A 21,210-nucleotide genomic window follows, 5' to 3' on the forward strand; every position below is an offset into this window, starting at 1 on the left:
ATCCAAATCTTGTTTTAGCGTGATGAGATTCAACATTGGGATCACGCTTTTTTTTTTTTTTACCATGCCCTTCCAAAGAGCAATCTATCCGTCAACTTGCCACCCTCATTTTTATGAGCTTTACTTTTTTGAACACTGAAGCCAACGGTATAAGCATATGCATTGTAAAATGACAAATACTAGAACTCATTCTTTCCAAACATCATTTTTTTTCTTTTCCAAATCTACTATTTCATTGTTTTCACAATCTATAACAGAATTCAAGTCAATACCTATTTCATAATTCAAAAGTGACTTTTCATATGCTTCTATTTCATTGGCTTCACTGGGATTATCTTCTCCGTCCATGTCCTTAAGGAAAAATGAAAAATACAATATATGAGTCAAATTTATACATGAATATTTCAGCAAGAAAATTATAAATGGTTTAATAAGTGTATATATATCCATACATGATTCATATCTTTGGAAAGAAAGTTTGGTCACCGTTCAGTTAGGTATCGTTTGGTATGCAGACGGGACGGGACGGAACGGAATGGGACGGGACAGGACGAAACGGAACGGAGCGGGAGCAAAGATGCCCTCGGATGGAAACAAGGAGGAAGAAGAAGGAGACGGAGAGGTTATAATTTTGTGTTCCACAGATGTGGAACGAGTCGTTCCAGGGGGTGAGGTGGAACGAAAATTCACCCAAAACTCGTCCCGTGGAACAGCTCGTTCCACCCGTTTTAGGCGCACCAAACGTGGGACGGAACGCCTTGTCTCACTCTGTTCCGTTCCGTCCCACGTACCAAACGGTACCTTAGGACGCAGAAACTTGTCTTCATTAATCTCATTGTCTACACAAAAGGTTAAACAGAGAAGTTTGTTCGCCCAGGCAACCCAACAACCACATAAAGAAAGTGAAGAATCTTATTTGGGTTTGCTCACCTTGTTAACCCAACAATTTCTTATTATTTTGGATTTTTTTTTAATTTAAATGTTAAATAAATAAAAGACTTAGAGTACTTGAATCTAATAGAAGAAGTGACACAAAACCGAACGCAATGGCGTTCTAGGATTCATATAGCTGACCCTACTTGGTGGGAAATGGCTTTGTTGTTGTTGTAAATGTTAAATAAATAAAGTTAACAAAGTAAAATTTTAAGTTAAGTTAAAAGACATGCGTCAACATATTAGCAAGGAGACACAAATGAGACACATTTTAGGGGACAATAAACCTGGAGCCTAAACTCCCACCACCGTTACCCTTCCCACCCCACTATTGCCATCACGCAGTGGCGGAGCCAAGATTTGTTGTGAGAAGGGGCATCAAACAAGTACAGGATTTCTTATATTTTAATTGAGGGTAGGCCTAAGACTACTGTAGCCCTTAACTGCCTCCACCAATACCACAACGCATACCCCACCACACTAACCACCGTGCCACCATCCCCCATCCTCGTTGCAACCGCAACATCATCCTCATCACCACCTCTCACCGTCTTAAAATTTATTTATATAATCATAAAACCATCACCCGCAAAATGTGCAATTTTAAAATGGCAAACGTTATACTTTTTTAAATATAATCTCCATATACCGCAATAAAATAAAAATAAAATAAATCTTTCTTTGGGTTTACAAAACTATTTTTGGGCTGTAGTCACTTGATCCACGCTAATTGATATTAAACCGGTCACACAGACCCAAAGAATATTAAGGGTGTATGGGCTTAAAAACCCAGATAAGTTTTGCCTTTTTCCTTTTTCACAATTTAATTTTAATAATTTGGAGTTCGATCATCGTCCTCCTCGTCCTCGCTTCAAAATCAAGCAAAGCATCGCAGAATTTAGTTCCTTACCAGCAATCAGAAACCCCAACTTTTCAAATTCGAAAATTATAATAATAATAATAAAAATATGGAGAGGGTGATGAGCATAATAAAGCCAAAGCCAAATCCACAGCAGCAATTGAGAGATTGGCAGCGCAAGCTTCGCCAGGAGTGCCGCAACATCGAACGACAAATTCGAGGTAAATTTTAACTTACCCAGCTCTAATTTTTACCATAATTTTCAATTTTCTTCGAAATTTTGGGTTGTGGGTTGATTTACATGATGATTTAGGTTCATGGATCAGGAAATCGGATTAATGGGTAGTTTTAATTTTGGTTGTTCTGCAATGGGTTTTCATCAGATATACAAAGAGAAGAGAAAAGTGTACAGAAAGCAATCAGAGAGGCTGCCAAGAGAAATGACATGGGTTCTGCAAAGGTATTATTTTTTCCCCTTTTAAATTTGGTTCTGAGCCAAGGCTTTGCACTCCAAATTCTCCAAATTTGTTTCGATGAGTTTGTCGTCTGTGAATATCCTTTGATGTACACCAAATCATAGTATTAGTAGGCTCTACAGAATACATGTTGCGGTTAATTTGAACGAAATCGAAATGGGATAGAAATGTCCAGTCCAGCCATTATAATATTGCTCTGCTTTTTCTACTCGGACCGTGAACTTATACAACTGAACTTTTCATTCTGTACTTATAGCCATTAACTGTTAATGAAGGGAGATGAGTGGCTGTCAATTTATTATGATCCCTGCGATCGGTTTCTGTGTTGTATGATAGTTCATAAATTGACAGAACTTATCTTTGATTAGTTTGTTAGTTTAATTACCGGCTGTTGTTTGACATTCCATGCGGTCATCCGTCTTCCCTTCTGTATATTCAGTTATCTACTCTGTGTTAATTATTTCAGTCACTTGCTAAAGAAATTGTGAGATCTAGAAGGACAGTGAACCGTCTTCATGAAAATAGGGCACAACTGAATTCAATATCAATGCACCTTGGGGAGAGTGTTGGTAAGTATGTAATACGCAAGCATATGGTTCAGTATGGTTGTATACATTCCATCACCATTGGAAGTGCTGCTTTAGTAATAACCTCAGATTCCCGTTATCGCATGATTACCTGTTTAAGTAGAGTAGTTTATTTTGGATTTTAAAACTGAAATCTTATTGTAGAGCTTGAACATAGTAGCTGTATGCGATATTATAGACTAATGTCATTACATGTCTTAAACTAGAAATCTCTTTAGGTTGTTACGTGCTAGTGGATTGAAATGACAACTGATGCCTTCTTAGAGAAGATGATTCTTAGACTAGCGCAACCCTGCAACACAATGGGAAGTTAGGCCTCCTTATTGGAGGTGATTCTTAGACTAGCAACCAGGAAACACAACGTGAAGTTAACTTGTAACAAATTTGAAGATGAACTATCTTTAATATAGGAAAAGTTAAATGTTCTGCTAGGAGGTGTTGGTAAAACTAGTGTTTTATATTGAGGGGGTGGCAAGAGAAAACTTTTTTTTTTCATTATTGTGGTTATGATTACTAATAATTTACAGTTTCTTGTTTTATGGACTGACTCAGTCTGGTCTCATTATGGTTTCTGATAATATATTCTTGGAGTCTTTTCTCTTTTCCTTTTTTCTCCGTTTGTTAATATGCTTAATTGACTCAGAGCCGAGTGCAATGGCGTTCTAGGATTCATATAGCCGACCCCACTTAGTGGGAAAAGGCTTTGTTGTTGTTGTTGTTGTTGATATGCTTAATTAATCACCACCTTCCGAACGCTTCCTTGTTTAACATGAGTATGGGTGGTTGGTTTGATCATTTTTATGTTTGTCATTGATTCTGCAGCTATTGCCCGTACAGTGGGGCATTTATCCAAGAGTTCTGAGGTTATGAAGCTTGTCAATAACCTCATGAAGGCTCCTGAAGTGGCTGTTACGATGCAAGAATTTAGCAAGGAGATGACCAAGGTACTCCGTTATTTGTCTTTCACTTACACAGAAGCACAAACATGACAGTCTTTCATTTTGTTTGTCACAGTTTTATCATACTCATAGCAACATTATTTTTTCTATAATGTGTATACAGAATTGCATTGGCATTTGGAAGTTTGTTATTTGTCCAAATATTCTTCCTCTTCTCCCTTTTTGTCCCAGATGAAAAGTTTTGGGAAAATGTAACCGCAAATAATAGGTTTTGGGAGAATAGTTTTCTTAAATTATGGCCTCTGTTAGATCTATTTGTTTGTCAACTGTATATAGATGTTTCCTGCTGGAAGAATTAAATGTTATCATCACTTATGTTTGTTGCTTTAATTAGCTTTTCATCAAGTTGTTCCCATAGTTTATTTAATGTCGTAACTCGTAAGGTATTTTGGTCAACAAGCAATGGTTATAATGTTTATTTGTAGGCAGGAGTAATTGAAGAGGTGGTGAATGATAGTCTTGACACAGCACTAGACTCCGAGGACATAGAAGAAGAAATAGAAGAAGAAGTCGACAAAGTTTTGACTTCTATAGCTGGTGAGACTGCTGCCCAGCTTCCAGAAGCGGTCAGGAAGGAGAGGTTGAAGCAACCTGCTACTGCACAAGCTAGACAGGAGGTATGTGTGACGTGACTATCATGAAGTCCCATTTCCAGTCATAAGTTTATACCTTTCAAAGAAGCCGAACAATATGATACATCATTTTGCTTCTGCAGGAAGAGGCAATAGCTGAGGTTGTCGATGATGAGGCAGAGTTGGAAGAAATAAGGGCCCGGCTTGCAAACGTTAGGTCATAAGATAAGTTGAAGCCCTTCAGCCATTCTCCTTTATCTGACCGGATTCTGCAGTAAAGCCCGTGTTTACCACTGACAGAGGACACCAGAGATGTATCGTCTGCTGTATATTAAATTGAAGCAGCTTCCGAAAGAGTTTACAAGTAAGCCGTTATTGTGCAATATTCAAATGCAACTCATTTCGTGAAACTTGCAACCAAACTAGTATCACTGTGTATTGCGTTGCGTATGTTTTTCTATCTTTGGTAACTGCGGCTGGAGCTTCGATCTACTTTCTCCGTGTATTTACGCTCAATATCTGTACTCAAAACGGATTGCAATTTACGCATGAAAAGTATTGCACTCATGCATCATCCGTTCTTTTTACATCTTATCCGTTCTTTAGCGATAAGGTGATGATAACGCATGAATTTTGAACCTAACATACGGACATGTTGTCGTTTCAATAACCACATTTAGCTTTAGCAACTTGTGGTTGTATCAGATTTCTCCTATCATTATCAAATTCTCCTTTTTAGACTTTATGGACAAAGTAGGTCGTCGTAGTTGGTCGTAAAAGCAAATTGGGTAAGAATTTTGGTTGGGATAGTGCTTCGACAGAAGTACTTATTGTAAAAGCCGTGGTTCTTGGCTATCACAAGAAGCTGGATCCATATTCCAGATTCCAGAGTCAAACTTAGCGTCCAATAAATTGGAAAAATCATGTTCTCCTTTAACACATGATTTAACTGACGTAGCTGGAAATGCACCTTAATAATCACGCTATCATGTTAAGCAATCATGCAGCAAAACAAATTCATTTGCTTTTCAACTAGTCAACATATAATTAATTAAATTCCTGCATAAAATGTTGCTGCCTAAAATACTTGGCTCTTTCCCTTGCAATTTGGCACGCATGCAAAAGTTACTAATTCCATGAATATTTTATCTAGTTATTTCTATCAAGAATGCAAATGTTTTAAACTACTCTAATATACGGAAAGAGGCGGGTTCGAACTCAAGTGTATGCAAACAAACTATATCACCCAATTAGCTTAACTCACATCTGTTTTACTCTGTTGGGGAGAGAGAATTTGGGTTAAGCCACATAATGACTCAATCACAACTAGTTATTTACACTAAATTGGTTGCAAACTCGCCATTCCCGTTACTTGAACCTAAGATTTTCTCATTTACGAGTGAAGATGAATACCAACAGACCGTAGTACTAATTGTTAAACTCATATCTACTTTAATTAGCTATTTCTAATTTTTGTTGTTTTTTTTTTGGTCGACTTCTTAATAGATTACCATTATTTAAAACCACTCCAACATTTGGGATGACAATTTCTTCAAAGCATCGTCCTTCTATTTGGGGCTTTTTAAAGAATTTTCTTATCATTATATTATGAAAACACATTTTTGGCGTGCAGGCAAACAATGCCTTACACGCAAGTACGACAATTTGGTAAAAGGCCACTTTTTATTGTAAGAAACAAATTTATAATTAATAAGCTTAGCACACATTTGTAAACTTAGAACTATTCGAAATTGTATTTGCGAAAAAAAAAGTATAAAACAAAGTAGTTGTCCACGGAATATCAATTCATAAACTTAGAGTCTGTTTGATTTGCAACTTGAATTCGTTTTTTTAAGAGAATTTTAACGAAAAATCCGCAGTACCGTTCATTTTAAGGAAAAACCACATTTTTACACTAAAAAGTCAAATATGATACTATTCACTTTACTCTTTATTTTGCCATTATCGTTAAAATTTAAAGTTTTCAAATCTTTTCCATTAGTTTTCTTTTTTTTAATTCAGCAACATTTTTTAAGTCTCAAGTCAATCATTCTTGTTTAGTATGACTATTACACATGAACATTATGAGATAATATGTATCTATCGTCTCTCTCTCTCTCCATCCTTTCTTTCTCTCTCCCCTCTCTTCTTACCTCTCTGATTTCTCTCCCCTCTCTCTCTCCCGATTCTTTTCCTCAAGCCTCAGCTTTCCTTGTATCTATCGTCTCTCTCACTCCAAAATCTCTCTCCATTCTCTTTCCTCTCTCTCCCTTTCTTTCGGTCCTCTCTCCCTTCTCTCCCCTCTCTCCCTTTCTCGTTTCTTTAATTGCTAAGATTTAAAAATAATTTTAAATTTTAAATCAAATAAGTTTTTTAATCTTAAAAAGAACTATACTTAAGAAATGATTTTTCAATGAATACTTTTGAAAATGAAAAAAAAAATTTAGGGCTTGTTTCGTATCCTATTTAAAATTTTTTATAATTTTTCAAAACATTTCTTAAAATTTTTTATAGAAAACAATTTTTTTTATGACTCAAAAACTTGTTTGGTATGTGATTTAAAATTTTTAAATTATACAATTTAAACTAAACAAAAAGATCTAAAAAGAGAGAGTCGAGAGAGAAAAAGGAGAGAAGAGGAAAAAAAGTATGAGATGATTGGAGGAAAGAGAAAGAAGTGAGAGGATCGGAAGAGATAGAGAGGAATGAGTGAGAAAACCAAGAGATTGAAAAGATCAAATTAGAGCAGAGACGAAAAAAGTAAAAGAAAAAAAAAGTAAAAAAAAAAAAAAGAAGGGGGGAGAGAAAGAAGAAAACAGAGAGATAGATTTGAAGTGAGAGGGAAGGAGAGAGAGAAAATGAAAGAGTGAGTTTAAGTTTAAAAATTCTAAAAACATTTTTTATTTTATTTATGTTTTTAGAGAATTAATTATATTTTTTTAGTTAATCTTGAGTTTAACTTTTGAAAATAGTCCTACCAAATAAATTTTTAAAGTTTAAAACTTCAAAATTATTTTTGAGTTTAAAAAATTAGATTTAAATAAAGTATCTAACTGCTTAGACTTTTTTTTTCTTAAAGGAAAACGCGTGACAGCTGGTCCTTAAGTTCCTATTTTCTTTTTTTTACGTCTTTCCTTGTCTTAAAGCCCCTTCTTTCTTTCGTCGTTGACGGGGTCTGATGATTTCTTAAATCTCCATCAATTATTCAATTCTCAACAATTACACATGAACATTATAAGATAATATGTATAAAGTCCAGCTAACATGAATACAACTACGATATTTATATTTCTAACGAGGTCAATTTTAAGTTTTGACTCACAGTAACTTATTATGACGAGTATTAGATAATAAAATATATGATTTTTGTAAATCTCGTCATTTGTCAATTAATTTTTTTTTTTATCAAGTATCATCTAATCAATCTCATTTAAACATACTATAATGAAAACAAGGTATCATCTAATCAATCTCATTTAAACATGATATAATGAAAACAACAAACAAAGAGAACATTAGAATTTTAATTGAGAGGTTTAAGAGTTACTTCCCTTTAAAGCAATAATCTCAAAAAAACAAAATAATTAGCTGTTTGATCATTCTTTAACCGCAATTAAATGAAGATTTACCAGCAAATTTATTATAATTATTATTATTTTAACAAACAATAATATCAGGTGAAAGAGTAGGTTAAGCCTTACAATAAGTCTGCCATAATAATACGGTTCAACATCGAACCTAACACTTCTCACTTACAAGTGAAGATGAATACTACTATATCGTAATACTAAGTGACCCCAGAATTTTTTTTTTTTTTTTTTTTAAACAATTTTTCTTTTAAAATATAATAAATACAAAGGCCGTTACCTACGCCACGGGTTGGACATTTCGTACTCCAGAGTCCATCCTTCATGCCAACTCTGTTTTTTTCCTTCTTGTTTACATCGAACACTATATATTCCCTCCAAACCCCACACTTTTCTTCCCATACAAAACAAACCAACAACAATGACATCTCCTACTTTCCCTCACATTTCCCTCTCTTCTCTTTTCCTTCTCCTCCTCCTCCCACTTTTATCATCTGCGTCGAACCCCGCCAGCGACCGCCTTCGCTTGGCTTCCCCCACCCTCTCCGCGAAACGCCAAGCGGAGAAGTTCATCAGAGCCCTCAACTTGTTCCCAAAGCATGATATCAACACTTTACCCCACAGGCCTTTATTGGATGCTGAGAGTGATGCTGGTGCTAAGATTGTCGAGAAGCAGTTCCAAATGCACTTTCTTGACGCCGCTTTGGGTCCTTCTGTTAAAGAGCTTGGTCACCACGCCGGCTACTACCGCCTTCCCCACTCGAACGCTGCAAGGTAAGAGCAAAAGGGTTGATCTTAAACTGTATTTCAAATCACATTTGATTTGGGAAACTGGAAACTATGAAATTCTGGACTGAATTTTACTCGAATTGCATTATTTTTTGCAGGATGTTCTACTTATTTTTCGAATCGAGGACCAACAAGAACAATCCTGTTGTGATATGGCTGACTGGAGGGCCGGGATGCAGCAGTGAACTGGCTTTGTTTTATGAAAATGGTCCCTTCCGCATTCAAAAGAACTTGTCACTCACTTGGAATGACTACGGCTGGGACAAGGTACTGTAATGGTCCTTGGCCGAGGTGTTTTTTCTTATCGTTTATCGCTTGTTTGTGTTTCTGAACGAGTTCTTGTTTGGCAGGCATCGAACATTCTTTTCGTTGACCAACCCGTTGGAACTGGTTTCAGCTATAGTACAAATTCGGATGACATTCGTCACAACGAAGAAGGCGTTAGCAACGATTTATACGACTTTCTTCAGGTTCTAATGATTACTTTCTGTTAAACAGACATGCACTCATCGTTGATGTATACGAAATCATCCATCATATGCATCAACGAACGATAATCATGATAATCATTCGCGCACGTGTGAACAACTGTCATTAAAAATGGCCTTCATAAATACATACGAAGGCACTTCATCAACATTGCAACTCAAACAAGTGAAGTTTTCCTTTATCAATCTTAGAGACCTTGAATTTACCAGCTTCTCTTCATGGTGACAGGAATTTTTCACTCAACATCCTCAATTTGCTAAAAATGATTTCTACATTACCGGAGAGTCATATGCTGGGCACTACGTTCCCGCGCTTGCTTCTCGGGTTCACAAAGGAAACAAAGCAAAGGAAGGGACTCACATAAACCTCAAGGTATCTGTAATAGTTACAACAGGCTGACTGCATTTGGTTTATCTCCTATGGTAGTCCTGATCTGATCGGTTTATCTCCTCCGGTTGAACAGGGTTTCGCCATAGGGAATGGGTTGACCAATCCAGAAATCCAGTACAAGGCATACAGTGATTATGCACTGGAAATGAAGTTGATTACAAAACCTGACTACGACAGTATATCACAGAAAATTCCAGACTGCGAAGAGTCAGCTAAGACTTGCGGTATTTCCTCTTCATTTCTTCTGTTCTTCACATACCTGTTGATTACGATATCAAATGAGATATAATGGTTGTTTGAACAAGATTATCCGGCTCACGTACTTTTCTGATGTTTCAAACCGTCAGCCGCCTCTACGACTGGAGACGCTTGTGAGGATTCATTTAGTATTTGCAACAGCATAGTTAACCAGATAATGCATAGACTTGGTGATACAAATGTAAGAAAAAACGCAAAAATATTTATCATCGTCAGAGCTATAAGTTCTAAACAAACCTAAAAACGAGTTCAAGTATGCTGAGAATCTACCTTATTTTGGATATATGCAGCACTATGATATTAGGAAGAAATGTGAAGGGAGCTTTTGCTATGACTTCTCGAACATGGAGACATTCTTGAACAAGCAACTGGTTAGGGATGCCCTAGGAGTTGGGGACATCGAATTTGTTTCATGCAGCACTACGGTATATGATGCTATGCAGAATGACTGGATGAGAAATCTGGAAGTGGGAATTCCTGCCCTTCTTGAAGATGGAATAAAGCTGCTTGTATATGCTGGGGAGTACGATTTCATCTGCAATTGGCTTGGTGAGCTTCTTTGTTCCAGCAAAAAGTTCGTGTTGCAATGTATTAGAGAGGATAATGTACTTTAGATAATTTTCATATCATGACGTCTCTCTATTTTGCAGGGAATTCAATGTGGGTTCATGCCATGGAATGGTCTGGTCAGAAAGCATTTGGAGCTGCAGAAACTGTTCCATTTAAGGTTGCGGGTGCAGATGCCGGACTGCTAAAAAGCCATGGACCTCTGGCTTTCCTCAAGGTCTCTCTCTCCCTCTTTCAACTCTCTCTCTCTCTCTCTCTCTCTCTCTCTCTCTCTCTCAATCTGATTACAAATAGTAACTTCGGAAAATTTGGTATGTAACCAAAAACAGGTTCATGATGCTGGTCACATGGTTCCAATGGATCAACCAGAAGCTGCATTACAGATGCTTACAAACTGGATGCAAGGAAATCTGGCTGTGTCCGAGTCAGGCAAAAGAGTTGCCCCAGCTGATACCCTCAATCCTAGCCTGCCACCACGCGGTTTCTAACCCGGTGTCTGTTGGGCAGGCAGAATTATGAAATACTTGTTCATAACTATAGTTACCATGCTTGCTTTGACTATTTCACCTTTTCCAACAGTGTTTCTTGTCTTTTGGAAGTTCAACTTATCTGGTAATTGCAAAGCCAGCATATTCTTTTAAAAGTTAACAACCATATATTGCAAAATTGGGTAGGTGATTCTTTGGAGAACTATGAAAAAGGGCATGAGTCCGTGCATCATTGCTAGACAAACACACCTAACTGGTACCGTTGGCTTAGTTTTTCCTAGTATAAGGGCAGGCAATCCAAATACCACCCACGGATATATGGGCATAAATGAGTGCTATACCTAAAGTGTTCAAAAAAAGGTTAAGTGCTTTGAGAACGCAGAGAAATTCAATATTGATGAAAACAAAAAGGACAATCAGTTGTATTTGCAAGCACACAGCAATATACAGTAGATGAAAACAACAGTCAAGAGCTTCTTACTCCATACAATTCCCTCAAGCTCACAATTGCTGGCTGAAAACCAGACCTCAATGGAACAACTTGAACTGCTCGCAGATGTTGTGCATTCCCATTCTTTGGTTTGGATAGTGTCATTTTAAACATCTCTCCGTCCAGAATTCTGCTAGCATTAACAGCTGCAGAAAACATCCCAAAACAGAAACAAATTAGGCAAAAAATCGAGCCACCCATTAATGCATGCCATTACTGGAAAACGGTGACATATTGTACAAGTTGAAAACGAAGCAAGTTTCCATAAATAATCAATAAGAAAATTTCTTGAAGATGAACTTAAAAATTCAACCATGGGAGAATACAATAAAGCTACCAAAAAGCATATGGCTGCTAAAAAAAGTTGCATTAATTTTAGATCATAAGAAAATTTTACTATATTCGTATTTCTCCAAAGAAGCACACCACATTGCAATTGATTACGAAAGCATCAAAACATCAGTCAAAATGGGAACATTAAGATTAAATTTTGAGTGGCAAATGTCAGCTTTAGGCCAGTTGGACACGGCATCGAAGCTTGAATTCCCCTACACGTAATTTTTTTTGAACAAACGATATCATCTATACTAAAGAGGTGGCCTACAATAATTTGATTGAGAATCAAACCTATGATTTCTCACTTAGTAGTGAAGAGGACTTGCACTAGACCGTAGCACTAAATGGCTCCACGTAATTAGATTAGCTTAAAATAGATTTATCGCATTGTCAAAGCAAAAGATTGAATTTTAAGTGGTGTTTATTCCTGAACAGTAAAAGCACACAAAAATTCACATAAATGGGATTATGGGTATGAAAATCTGAAGTGGGAAAGGGAGATTTACCAGCAAAAGGGTGAAACTTGGCGAAGTCAAAAAACTCCTCAGCAGAGCAACCAAATAGAACCTTGGCAGCCCTATCAAAGCATATCACATTAAGCACTTTTGTATCTGAAGCTATTGACATCTGCCAAAACAACCCAAAGAAACCCAATACGAATCAGCAGAAATGAAAAGCACTTTTGAAATGGGCAAACAGCCTTCCAAGAAAAGGGTAGGGAGTTACGAGAAGGCGAAAGAGGCGTTTGGTGCGTGGAAAGCGGGGGTTGAAGGCATTGACGCTGCAGAACTTGCAGAGGGAAGAAGGGTTGTCGGGGAGAGTCCGCTCGCAGACGGAGCAGACTCTGTAGGAGAAGCCGGTGGTGTTGTCTATTGCTAGCAATGTGCAGATCATCGTCGTTGGCTCATCGGCTTCCATCATTCACTCACGGCTTCACCTACTTCACTGCTTTTCTCAAAATAAAGTTGTGGGAAACTGGGATCGGAGGATCTTGTAATTGTATCTTGGTCATAAATGATTTAAAATTTAACATTAAATATAAATAGTATCTAACGAAATCTAAGCGTAATAATGAACAAATACGATCACAAGATCTTCCGGATCCTTAGGAAAAGAATCCTACAAGGATCATTTTACGAAAAGGGGAGCCAAGGTGCAAATTTAATAATCTATAGCTTCTTCTTTGAAAGAGGCACCATTTGGTGGCTTAGCTAGGTAATTCACTATTTTAGAAGTTGAAAAAACTTACAGAGCCATTTTAACTTTCCTGATCACCATCGTGCAATTTAACAATTCTAATAATTGAACCTAGAATATATAATTTTAAAATTCATCCTTAACTGCTGAACCATCAGTGACGGTTCTTACAATCTATAGGTAATGCATCAAAATTTTAGCAACCATTTGCAATCCAAGCCCAAACCCAAAACGTTTGACAACAAAAAAAGAATCCAAACCCATCATGGCCCTGAAAAATGTGACCTCAAATTGTTCAGGGTCGAAGCCGCATTGGGCTTTTAGCCAAGTACACCTCTCTAGTTCAGTTCTACTGTCGCCTCTCTTTAAACCTTGTCTTCCCAAAACTCAAAAGGTAAAATCATCGGTTCGGTCCACTTTATTCAGAGTTTCGGAAGACACTTTAGTTTCAGGTAATTTCTTCACTTGGACTTTGAGTTTGATCTTCTTTTTCTCATTCCTCAGGTGCAAAGTACAAAAAGAGTTTAAGATCGAGTTTAAGTTATCTAATTGGAACTGAAAGTGATAATTTTGTTCTTTTTTGTTTAATGTAAGGAAAGGTTCTTGCTTAATTGCACTGAAAAGCTCAATTTTTTTCTTGATTATTATGGTAGGGTGGCACTTCAATTTGCTTATTTGAGTAGGGTTTTCAGCTCTGGAATATCAATTTTTCTTGGGGAACATTGTAGCAATCAAATGGAGCTTGACAGGTATCAATATTATGGGCAATCTTTACTATTTAATTGTTACATTTTTATATAAAGTTTTGAAATTTTTGGATTTGTTATTAGAAAATCAACATACTTGTGCAATTCAAAAAATAAAACCTTCCGAAGGGTAATTGTTTGTTAAAGGTGGTGCGATTTTGTGCTGCAGATTAAACTCGCCCACCACGTTTACAATGAGTTTGGAAGTTTTGGGCCATGACTTACAGTTTGCTCAGGTTTGTTCTCTTCTCCCTTTTTTGCGTTTGTTTTTTTTTTTTTTTTTTTTTTCGGATTATTGTTACGCGCTAAGAAAGATCTTTGCAATCAGAAATTGTTAAGGTTAGTGCTTTTGGAAGGATCCGCCCTGTACTTTTCTGTATGATTATTTTTGCCATTTACCGTCTACCACGGCTTGTAGGTATCCTATGTTCTGTTTCATGAGTTACCCGTTATCAACTTTAATACTGGCTTTGTGATCATATATGTCCTAATAACTTCTTCCCTGACCGTGGAATGTTTTATCTTTTCCGTAGGATCCCAATTCAAAGCATTTAGGAACTACAGTTTGGGATGCCTCATTGGTTTTTGTCAAGTTTCTGGTAATGACTGTTATCCCCTCTAGACTCTTGTACAAGTTCCGATCTTTTTGGTTTCCACAATTCGCAAAATACGCATGGGATATAATGCATGTAGGTGACTTTTTATCATTGATTTTAAACTTTGTTAAAGTTTGAGGCCTTTGCACCTTGTTGAATGTAATATTTGGATATTTTAGGAACATCAGGGCTGTTCATACTTAAAATAGATGTGTTTATGCAATATGCATTGATGATTTTGAATTTGATCAAATGAAAGGAAATGAAAAACAACCAAGGCGTTTAGGTAATGTGATCTTCCAACTCTTTCATTTTGGTTCCTAGGAATATCAAAGGATTTTCAACTCTTTCATTTTGGGTCAAAGGGACTGCAATTATAGATCAAGTTTTTTAATCGAAAGAGGCTTTAGATGCCCCAGCTGCTCCGTTGACTAACAAGGGGGAGCAACCACATGGACCCTTCGTTTATGTTATTGCCATCATTTTCCTGGGCAGAGCCGGAGATTATTTCTCAGAGGAGCTGGCAATCCCTAAGGCTGCTACGTTACTGAGTTGGCTGAAAATTTTGATACTCTGTCCCTGTTGATAAAATGATTTTTGTGCTCTAGGTATAGATTTTTATGCTGTCGGTGGTGTTAGCCTATCCCTTTTGGTTAGTTATTGGATTCTCTTTGGATCCTGAGCACATCGTTTGTTCATACATACTGTACTTCCATGGCAGATTTTTCTTTATGAATGTAAATGTGACATTTTTGGTTATTCCAGGAAAAGAATTGCAGAAAGGGAAGGTTCTCACCACCTAAAATGAAAGGAAAACGTGCCATTGAACTTGGAGCAGGTTGTGGAGTAGCTGGGTTTGGTGAGTTCCTTTTTTCTTATTAAGTTTATGTTAAATTTTATCTGTATGATTTTGTATGCTTTCCCCACTTGAATTTGGTATTTTAATTTTCTTTCTCAAGTGTTATTCATCTGTTTTATCTGGTTTTTTTTCTTTCAGGCATGGCATTACTGGGGTGTGATGTGGTCACGACAGATCAAGTGGAGGTTTTGCCATTGCTAATGAGAAATGTTGAACGGAACACTTCAAGGATCACACAGATGAATTCTGGTTCTAGTTTGCTTTGAATCTGCTGAAATTTTTTTAATCCTTTGTGCATGTACTAGCTCTCATAAATGTGTGCGTGCATGTGAGTGTATTTATATATATATATACATGCATTTGGTGTGCCCTAGTGCGGTAATTAGTAAACTATTTAGCTGTCGGAGGGCATTACTTTGAGTCTTGGAGCTACCCATACATCAATAAAATTTGGGTAGTTATACTACTTGTATCCATCAAAAGAGGTATGGGGCTAGAACTGGTTGTTTTTGAGAGATTTCACCAAAAGAAGCACCATAACAGCCTTGATTGATTGTGTGTAAGGGAGGGAGGGATGGAGACCATAACATATTTATATGTTAAGATTTGATATGGTGTAGAGCAGTTAGGAAGATAATTACAGTAAATTGGACCAATATTGTTTTCTGACTTTGCGTGCGATTAAATGTTTTGTTTATGTCCAGTCTGTTCCGTGTAGGAAGTATAAGTCTTTCAACACTCCCAACTGCGCCAATTGGTTTTGTTGTTTAAGTTTGGATTGGTTTAGTCAATTTAATTGCCCTTTTTGGCTTTTGCTCACAACTCATGTAAGCTATTTTGTTTAAGACTCATTTGGGTCGATCCAGGCAGCAGAGTTGAGCTGGGGAAATGATGATCATGTAAGAGCTGTTGAACCACCATTTGACTACATCATTGGAACTGATGTTGTAAGTTCGTTTGGTTGCAGCTGAAAATTGAAACTTCAAATTTCTTCAGTAGTTTATGGACCTACAATGGCAAATAGTTATATCTCTAGTATTTATCATGACATGATAGTTTTGGATTTCATTAGTATTCAGTGGGAAAGGCTTGTAATGAATTACATCTGAGTAAGGCTGGAGTCCCTGAATGTACGGAAGGTTTTAAACAGAAATGACCCATTAATTGGTCGACCAAACCATGTCCTTTTCACCAAGATGAAGAGTAAAATCTTTTCATTCTTTTAGCTTTCATTTCCCAAGTATAATGGAAACGGAGCATCATGCCCAGATATCCAGATTGAACTTCTATTTTTAGGGATTTAAGTAATGGCTTCTTTTTAGAAAGAAAAATAAAACTTTCATATGTGAGTAACTCAGTCGCACTCTTTCTTGATATTGATTCTCGAATTCATTTTACGCACTTGCTTTAGGATCTGATCACCAAAGTCTTCTTTCCTCCTCCCATTTCTATTTTCCTTTTGTTCGTTTAGGGATTCCAGAATAACATCGGTCCTTAAAACATCATGTATGATGTTATATTCCTCTTTTAACATTGTTAATTAGTATTAACTGATCTATTTTCTACTTGGTTGGATTTAAGGTCTATAAAGAAAATCTGTTGGAACCATTGTTGCAGACAATACATGCATTATCAGGGCCGAAAACTACAATTTTGGTATGGTACTTCATACGTTTTAGATTTATTTTTTAATTTGTACTTTCTAAACATTGTTATTGATGCACTGGTTTGCTTCAATTTTGGGAAGATGGGGTATGAGATTCGGTCTACAAGTGTCCATGAACAAATGCTTCAAATGTGGAAAAGAAACTTCGAGGTGAAAACTGTTCCAAATTCAAAGGTACAGCTTAGTTTCTCTAACACAGTATATAGATCCAAATAATTATCAGTATTTACATTTTCTGCATGTGGTTTGCAAGTGAAATTCCTGGTTCCTGTGACATGTAGTTAATATCCGAATAAGAGCTATGGCGTTGATTACATTTGATGTTAGTATAAGGATTGAATTATTGATATTCTTAGGGGCTAACTTATTGCAGGGTCTTGTGTCATTCATGATGCACCACATATGAGATTGAGATTGGGAGAAGGTTTACTCTTACCTTTGTTTGATTTTCCTAAATACAAGGTGTTTTTTGTTTCGAACTCCTGCAGATGGACAGTACCTACCAACATCCAGATATTCAACTTTACATTATGACATTAAAGCCTCCGGAGGGTTACGCAGAAAACGCAGCTGAGGTGATTGATCAGAATGAGGATGAAGTGGAGGGTGGTGCAGAAGAAGTGGATAAGGTGATTGATCAGAAAGTTGATGAAGCAAATACAAGTGAAGAAAACGCAGTTAATGTGATTGATCAGAAAGTTGATGAAGCTGAGAGCCGTAAGGAAAAAGGTGACACTGGTTCCTTCGATGAAAATGTTGAGGAAGATTGTGAGCCAATGACAAGGCTTCAGAATGATAAACTTACTGATTGGGAAGCTAGAAGGTATGGTTCAATGGCTGCGCGCCTTCTTCACGACATCAAAATTACCTAATTATGAGGTTCGGTCTTTGTGATGTCATGAGGTGCCTTGCTGCTTGGATTGTTGGGTTCAAATACTAATCTAGTTTCTTGCCTTAATTTTAGTTATTTTAGACGTCGATACGTACTGTTTAGTACTTCAATCACTTCTTTTTTGTGGAATGCCATTCTCCAAAAAGATATGCAATGTGTTGTGCTTTATATACAGTGCAATCGCCGATGATCTTGATGGATTCCTCACATTCGGTTTCGTAGCTTGATAACTTTATTTGGGCTATGCGGATGTTACTTGTGTGTAAAATCAACAACTTTTCATGGTCATAAAGTTCGAATAAACAGGAAGACAAATACGATCAAGCATTATAGGAGGACGATGAAATGGGCACGGACTAAGCATACTTCGTCATAACCCCGGTGTAGTGTTACGGCGTTACCTCCCTTTCAGAATCATGCCATGTCTTTATTTTTTTAAAGAGACGATAGTAGATTTCTTTTCATCAAAAAGAGTAGAAATGGTGTACAATCTTTGAATCAATACCTAACACATTCTTCTACAAGTAGATCAATAAGAAAACTTGGAGGAGAACCATGCCATTTACAGCTTTGGCTCAAAGAAAGTCCAGTCCGTGCAAGGCGACGAGTGACAAAGTTCGCATTGCGGCGAGTATAGGCAATACTAGCTTCAGTGATTGATTGGTGTAGTGCTTTGATGTCCAGAAGATAAAAACAAGTAGAATTGTTACCAATGCAACTATTTAATGTAGCCCATAAGATTGAAGTGGAAATGTCTTACCATAATTCCAAGAATCCTCCTCGACTACAGGGAGGAGCGTCAGGGGTAGCAGCGGCGTGGTAGGAGGTGGTTGGGAGGTGATGTTTTTCAGAATCAACATTATTTAGGAGTGCTTCGAGCCCTATCTCGGGCCTACAAGCTTACCTATTTTTTACTTCAGTACTTCTCACTTCGAAGTTAGTTGACTTCGGAAAGATTGTCGGATTAACTATATTCCGTGATAAGGAAGCAAAGGATGAAAAGTCCCCAAGTGTTTTATTCTAACATGTTTAATGACTTGAGTAAAATAAACTTAACAAAATATTTCTTAAGTCATCCAAGTCCTTCCAGGAATATATAGGCACATTCCGTCTAGCATCCAGCTTTTCAGCTATGAATCCAGAACTCCGACTAGGGGAACTCTGATAGATCAAATCTTTGAAGAGACAAACAAGTAGGACTAGCCAGATTTGGCTAGCTCCTAATCAACAAAAAGTTCAAAAATCATTTTGATACTGTTTGGGCCCAAAATATTATTGTTGGGTCGAGCGGCAGGATGTGCTCGGCCCAAGGGTATGATAAATACTATGGGCCGAATAATAACTCCCGGGCAAGCTAGCAGGGTCAGCCAAGTCTTATCCCAAGTAGTCTGGGTGAATAGAAAAGGGTCGGGGAAGTCCTGGTGCAACCAGGATGCTCGACCGGCAAGGAATGGAGTCCCGAAAAGAGGAAAATTCAGAATCCCAGTGGGAGTAGGTTTGTTCGAGTTAGAGTCGAAATGGGACAAGGACTCCCAATCCAAATCAGAATTGGTTTCAAGGAATGGGGCACTATAAATACAAGAAATCATGCAACGGAAAAGGACCTTCACAATCAGCATACAATTGCCCTGCGCAAAACCTCTCAAACACCTTGAGATTTTTCCTTTTCTTTTCCCCGCCGACACACCTTCAGTTTGGATAAACAGCACTGTGGAAGCACCCGGCGAGCATCTTCAGTTTGGATAAACAGCACTGCTGCCGCAGAATCAGCCGACCGAGAAGCACCTTCAGTTTGGATAAACAGCACTGCGTCGAGGTCGACCGGTTATCTATCTAAGTCTCGGCCGAGAAGAGTTTACGAACCTTTATTGGCAGAGGTCACCTTGCTAGCCTTTTCGGCATAGTCAGGTGTTACGAATTGCATTGCTCGGCGTACAGGACGCCGAGTTATTTTATGATTGGATACTCGCAAGTAGGTTTCAGGGTTCGGCATTCCGACGGCCGAACTACGTTTACCATCAAGACATACATCACGTTCGAGTACCTGTGCCTATACAGTTTGGTCTCGATTCGACGTGCTTATACTCTTACGAATATAATCACAGTGACCGAATCAGGCTCTGACGATTATTGAACTCCGCAGAATTAGTAGCCTTGTCTTCAGGCTGTAGAACCCAGAGACCGAGAGTGTTCCTTCCTCGGTCGCAATCGCAAGATAGAGAAGTCAACGACGCGCTCAAAGCGATATCAACAAATTTTACTCCTCGGCCGAGCTCGGCCGACGAGTTGGCACGCCCCGCATTCAACCGAAGGACGTAGTTAGCTTACTAGTTACTCGGCCTGCGCGCCACGTAGGTTTTGTAATTTTTAGAGTCAACATTTTGGCACGCCCAGTGGGACATTTGTGCTAAACCTTCGGAGTTCATGCCCGTTGAAACATGGTCTACAAAGAAGAAAACAACCATGGGAAAGTCAACAACTGACTTGCCAGTGCAAGGCCTTGGGCAGGATTTGCACTCTACAAAAAATCTGATCATTGTTGCACCGCCCGAGGCCACAAGTGTAACACGCCGAGAGAATGAAATATGTCTCGGCAGGCAACCTCACAACCCAACAGTCCCGAATCAAACGGCTGGAATGTTTGTGGAAGGGATTGTGGAAGATTGTGATGACGATGGTGGGGAAGGTTCCGATCCACCAACTAGGACATTCCTTCGGAGACGACTGGATGAACAATATCGTCAGGTCGAGCAGTCGATTGGTCAGAAGATGAATGATTTGCTAGACGCAATACGTAGTAACAGCGATACACAGACCAGAATGCTCGAACTACTGGTTAGTAAAGCCTTCGAAGATGGCCAGGTCGGCCAACCTCGGCAGCTCTCGACGAATGTGCCCATACCAGCCGAGAGAGGGTCCGCTCGGCCGCAACCAGTCCCCTTAGAAAGAAGAGGACCAGGAAATAGATCTGAGGGACCAAGCCAGGGAGAAGAAGCCGCGTCCATAAACGTGACCGAAGTCCAAAGAATGATTGATTCGGCCCTAAAGAAAGGGTCGAAGTTTCCAAAATTCATTCATCCATACCCGACTTATGTGGAAAGGTTTGAATACCCACGAGGATTTAAGATCCCTGATTTCAGCCTCTTCGCCGGGGAATCATCTTTATCCTCACTAGAACATGTGGCTCGGTTCACAGCGCAGTGTGGGGACGTCAACAGCGATTTCTACAAACTACGGTTGTTCAACTTTTCACTGACAGGCTCAGCTTTCGCCTAGTACATTAATCTTCCACCCAACTCCGTGCAGAGTTGGGAAGAGTTAGTCGAAAAGTTCCACGAACAATTCTATCGGCCGGGGATGGAGATGTCCGTATCATCGTTGGCCAGGATGGCTCAAGCATCTGACGAATCCCCAATGGAATACCTAACAAGGTTTAAATCGGCCAGGAATTGGTGCCGAGTGCCACTCCCCGAA

General features: G+C 38.2%; 4 protein-coding genes across 5 annotated transcripts; 3 read left to right on the top strand and 1 right to left on the bottom strand.

Moving 5' to 3' along the window:
- The first annotated feature begins 1,757 nt into the window (after nt 1–1,757).
- Nucleotides 1,758–4,960, top strand: LOC137742432 (vacuolar protein sorting-associated protein 24 homolog 1-like). The gene is made up of 6 exons (XM_068482298.1): nt 1,758–2,013; nt 2,176–2,252; nt 2,735–2,837; nt 3,678–3,799; nt 4,240–4,431; nt 4,530–4,960. Exons 1-6 carry the CDS (start codon nt 1,902–1,904, stop codon nt 4,608–4,610), a joined length of 687 nt encoding a protein of 228 aa, XP_068338399.1. The 5' UTR covers nt 1,758–1,901; the 3' UTR covers nt 4,611–4,960.
- A 3,353-nt stretch (nt 4,961–8,313) lies between these two features.
- On the top strand, nt 8,314–11,042 carry LOC137741792 (serine carboxypeptidase-like). The gene is made up of 9 exons (XM_068481509.1): nt 8,314–8,747; nt 8,861–9,029; nt 9,113–9,232; nt 9,480–9,623; nt 9,715–9,865; nt 9,989–10,080; nt 10,190–10,448; nt 10,550–10,683; nt 10,796–11,042. Exons 1-9 carry the CDS (start codon nt 8,395–8,397, stop codon nt 10,952–10,954), a joined length of 1,581 nt encoding a protein of 526 aa, XP_068337610.1. The 5' UTR covers nt 8,314–8,394; the 3' UTR covers nt 10,955–11,042.
- A 132-nt stretch (nt 11,043–11,174) lies between these two features.
- On the bottom strand, nt 11,175–12,744 carry LOC137743320 (uncharacterized). The gene is made up of 3 exons (XM_068483186.1): nt 12,507–12,744; nt 12,287–12,407; nt 11,175–11,590 (listed from the first exon to the last, which is right to left on the bottom strand). The coding sequence occupies exons 1-3, from the start codon at nt 12,699–12,701 to the stop codon at nt 11,421–11,423; spliced, it is 486 nt and encodes a 161-aa protein (XP_068339287.1). The 5' UTR covers nt 12,702–12,744; the 3' UTR covers nt 11,175–11,420.
- Nucleotides 12,745–13,294: 550 nt separating this feature from the next.
- Nucleotides 13,295–17,919, top strand: LOC137742386 (uncharacterized). 2 transcript variants are annotated; one of them, XM_068482240.1, is made up of 10 exons: nt 13,295–13,429; nt 13,631–13,726; nt 13,893–13,959; nt 14,257–14,322; nt 15,085–15,178; nt 15,317–15,427; nt 16,025–16,125; nt 16,760–16,834; nt 16,926–17,018; nt 17,333–17,919. In XM_068482240.1, the coding sequence occupies exons 2-10, from the start codon at nt 13,713–13,715 to the stop codon at nt 17,714–17,716; spliced, it is 1,005 nt and encodes a 334-aa protein (XP_068338341.1). In that variant the 5' UTR covers nt 13,295–13,429; nt 13,631–13,712; the 3' UTR covers nt 17,717–17,919. The 2 variants fall into 2 exon arrangements, with proteins under 2 accessions (XP_068338341.1, XP_068338342.1); XM_068482241.1 differs by having other exon boundaries at nt 16,025–16,077.
- Nucleotides 17,920–21,210: the final 3,291 nt, after the last annotated feature.

Source organism: Pyrus communis, chromosome 8, assembly GCF_963583255.1.
Source record: "Pyrus communis chromosome 8, drPyrComm1.1, whole genome shotgun sequence".
Classification (NCBI taxonomy): Eukaryota; Viridiplantae; Streptophyta; class Magnoliopsida; order Rosales; family Rosaceae; genus Pyrus; species Pyrus communis.

Coding starts and splice junctions, on each gene's coding strand:
- LOC137742432 (XM_068482298.1), top strand. CDS start 1,902: ATGGAGAGGGTGATGAGCATAATAAAGCCAAAGCCAAATCCACAGCAG. Junction 2,014..2,175: donor CATCGAACGACAAATTCGAG/GTAAATTTTAAC, acceptor GGTTTTCATCAG/ATATACAAAGAGAAGAGAAA. Junction 3,800..4,239: donor TTAGCAAGGAGATGACCAAG/GTACTCCGTTAT, acceptor GTTTATTTGTAG/GCAGGAGTAATTGAAGAGGT.
- LOC137741792 (XM_068481509.1), top strand. CDS start 8,395: ATGACATCTCCTACTTTCCCTCACATTTCCCTCTCTTCTCTTTTCCTT. Junction 9,233..9,479: donor ATTTATACGACTTTCTTCAG/GTTCTAATGATT, acceptor TCATGGTGACAG/GAATTTTTCACTCAACATCC. Junction 10,684..10,795: donor GACCTCTGGCTTTCCTCAAG/GTCTCTCTCTCC, acceptor AACCAAAAACAG/GTTCATGATGCTGGTCACAT.
- LOC137743320 (XM_068483186.1), bottom strand. CDS start 12,701: ATGATGGAAGCCGATGAGCCAACGACGATGATCTGCACATTGCTAGCA. Junction 12,408..12,506: donor AACGCCTCTTTCGCCTTCTC/GTAACTCCCTAC, acceptor TTGTTTTGGCAG/ATGTCAATAGCTTCAGATAC. Junction 11,591..12,286: donor CAAGTTTCACCCTTTTGCTG/GTAAATCTCCCT, acceptor TGTTTTCTGCAG/CTGTTAATGCTAGCAGAATT.
- LOC137742386 (XM_068482240.1), top strand. Junction 14,323..15,084: donor TGGTTTTTGTCAAGTTTCTG/GTAATGACTGTT, acceptor TGGTTATTCCAG/GAAAAGAATTGCAGAAAGGG. Junction 16,126..16,759: donor ACATCATTGGAACTGATGTT/GTAAGTTCGTTT, acceptor GTTGGATTTAAG/GTCTATAAAGAAAATCTGTT.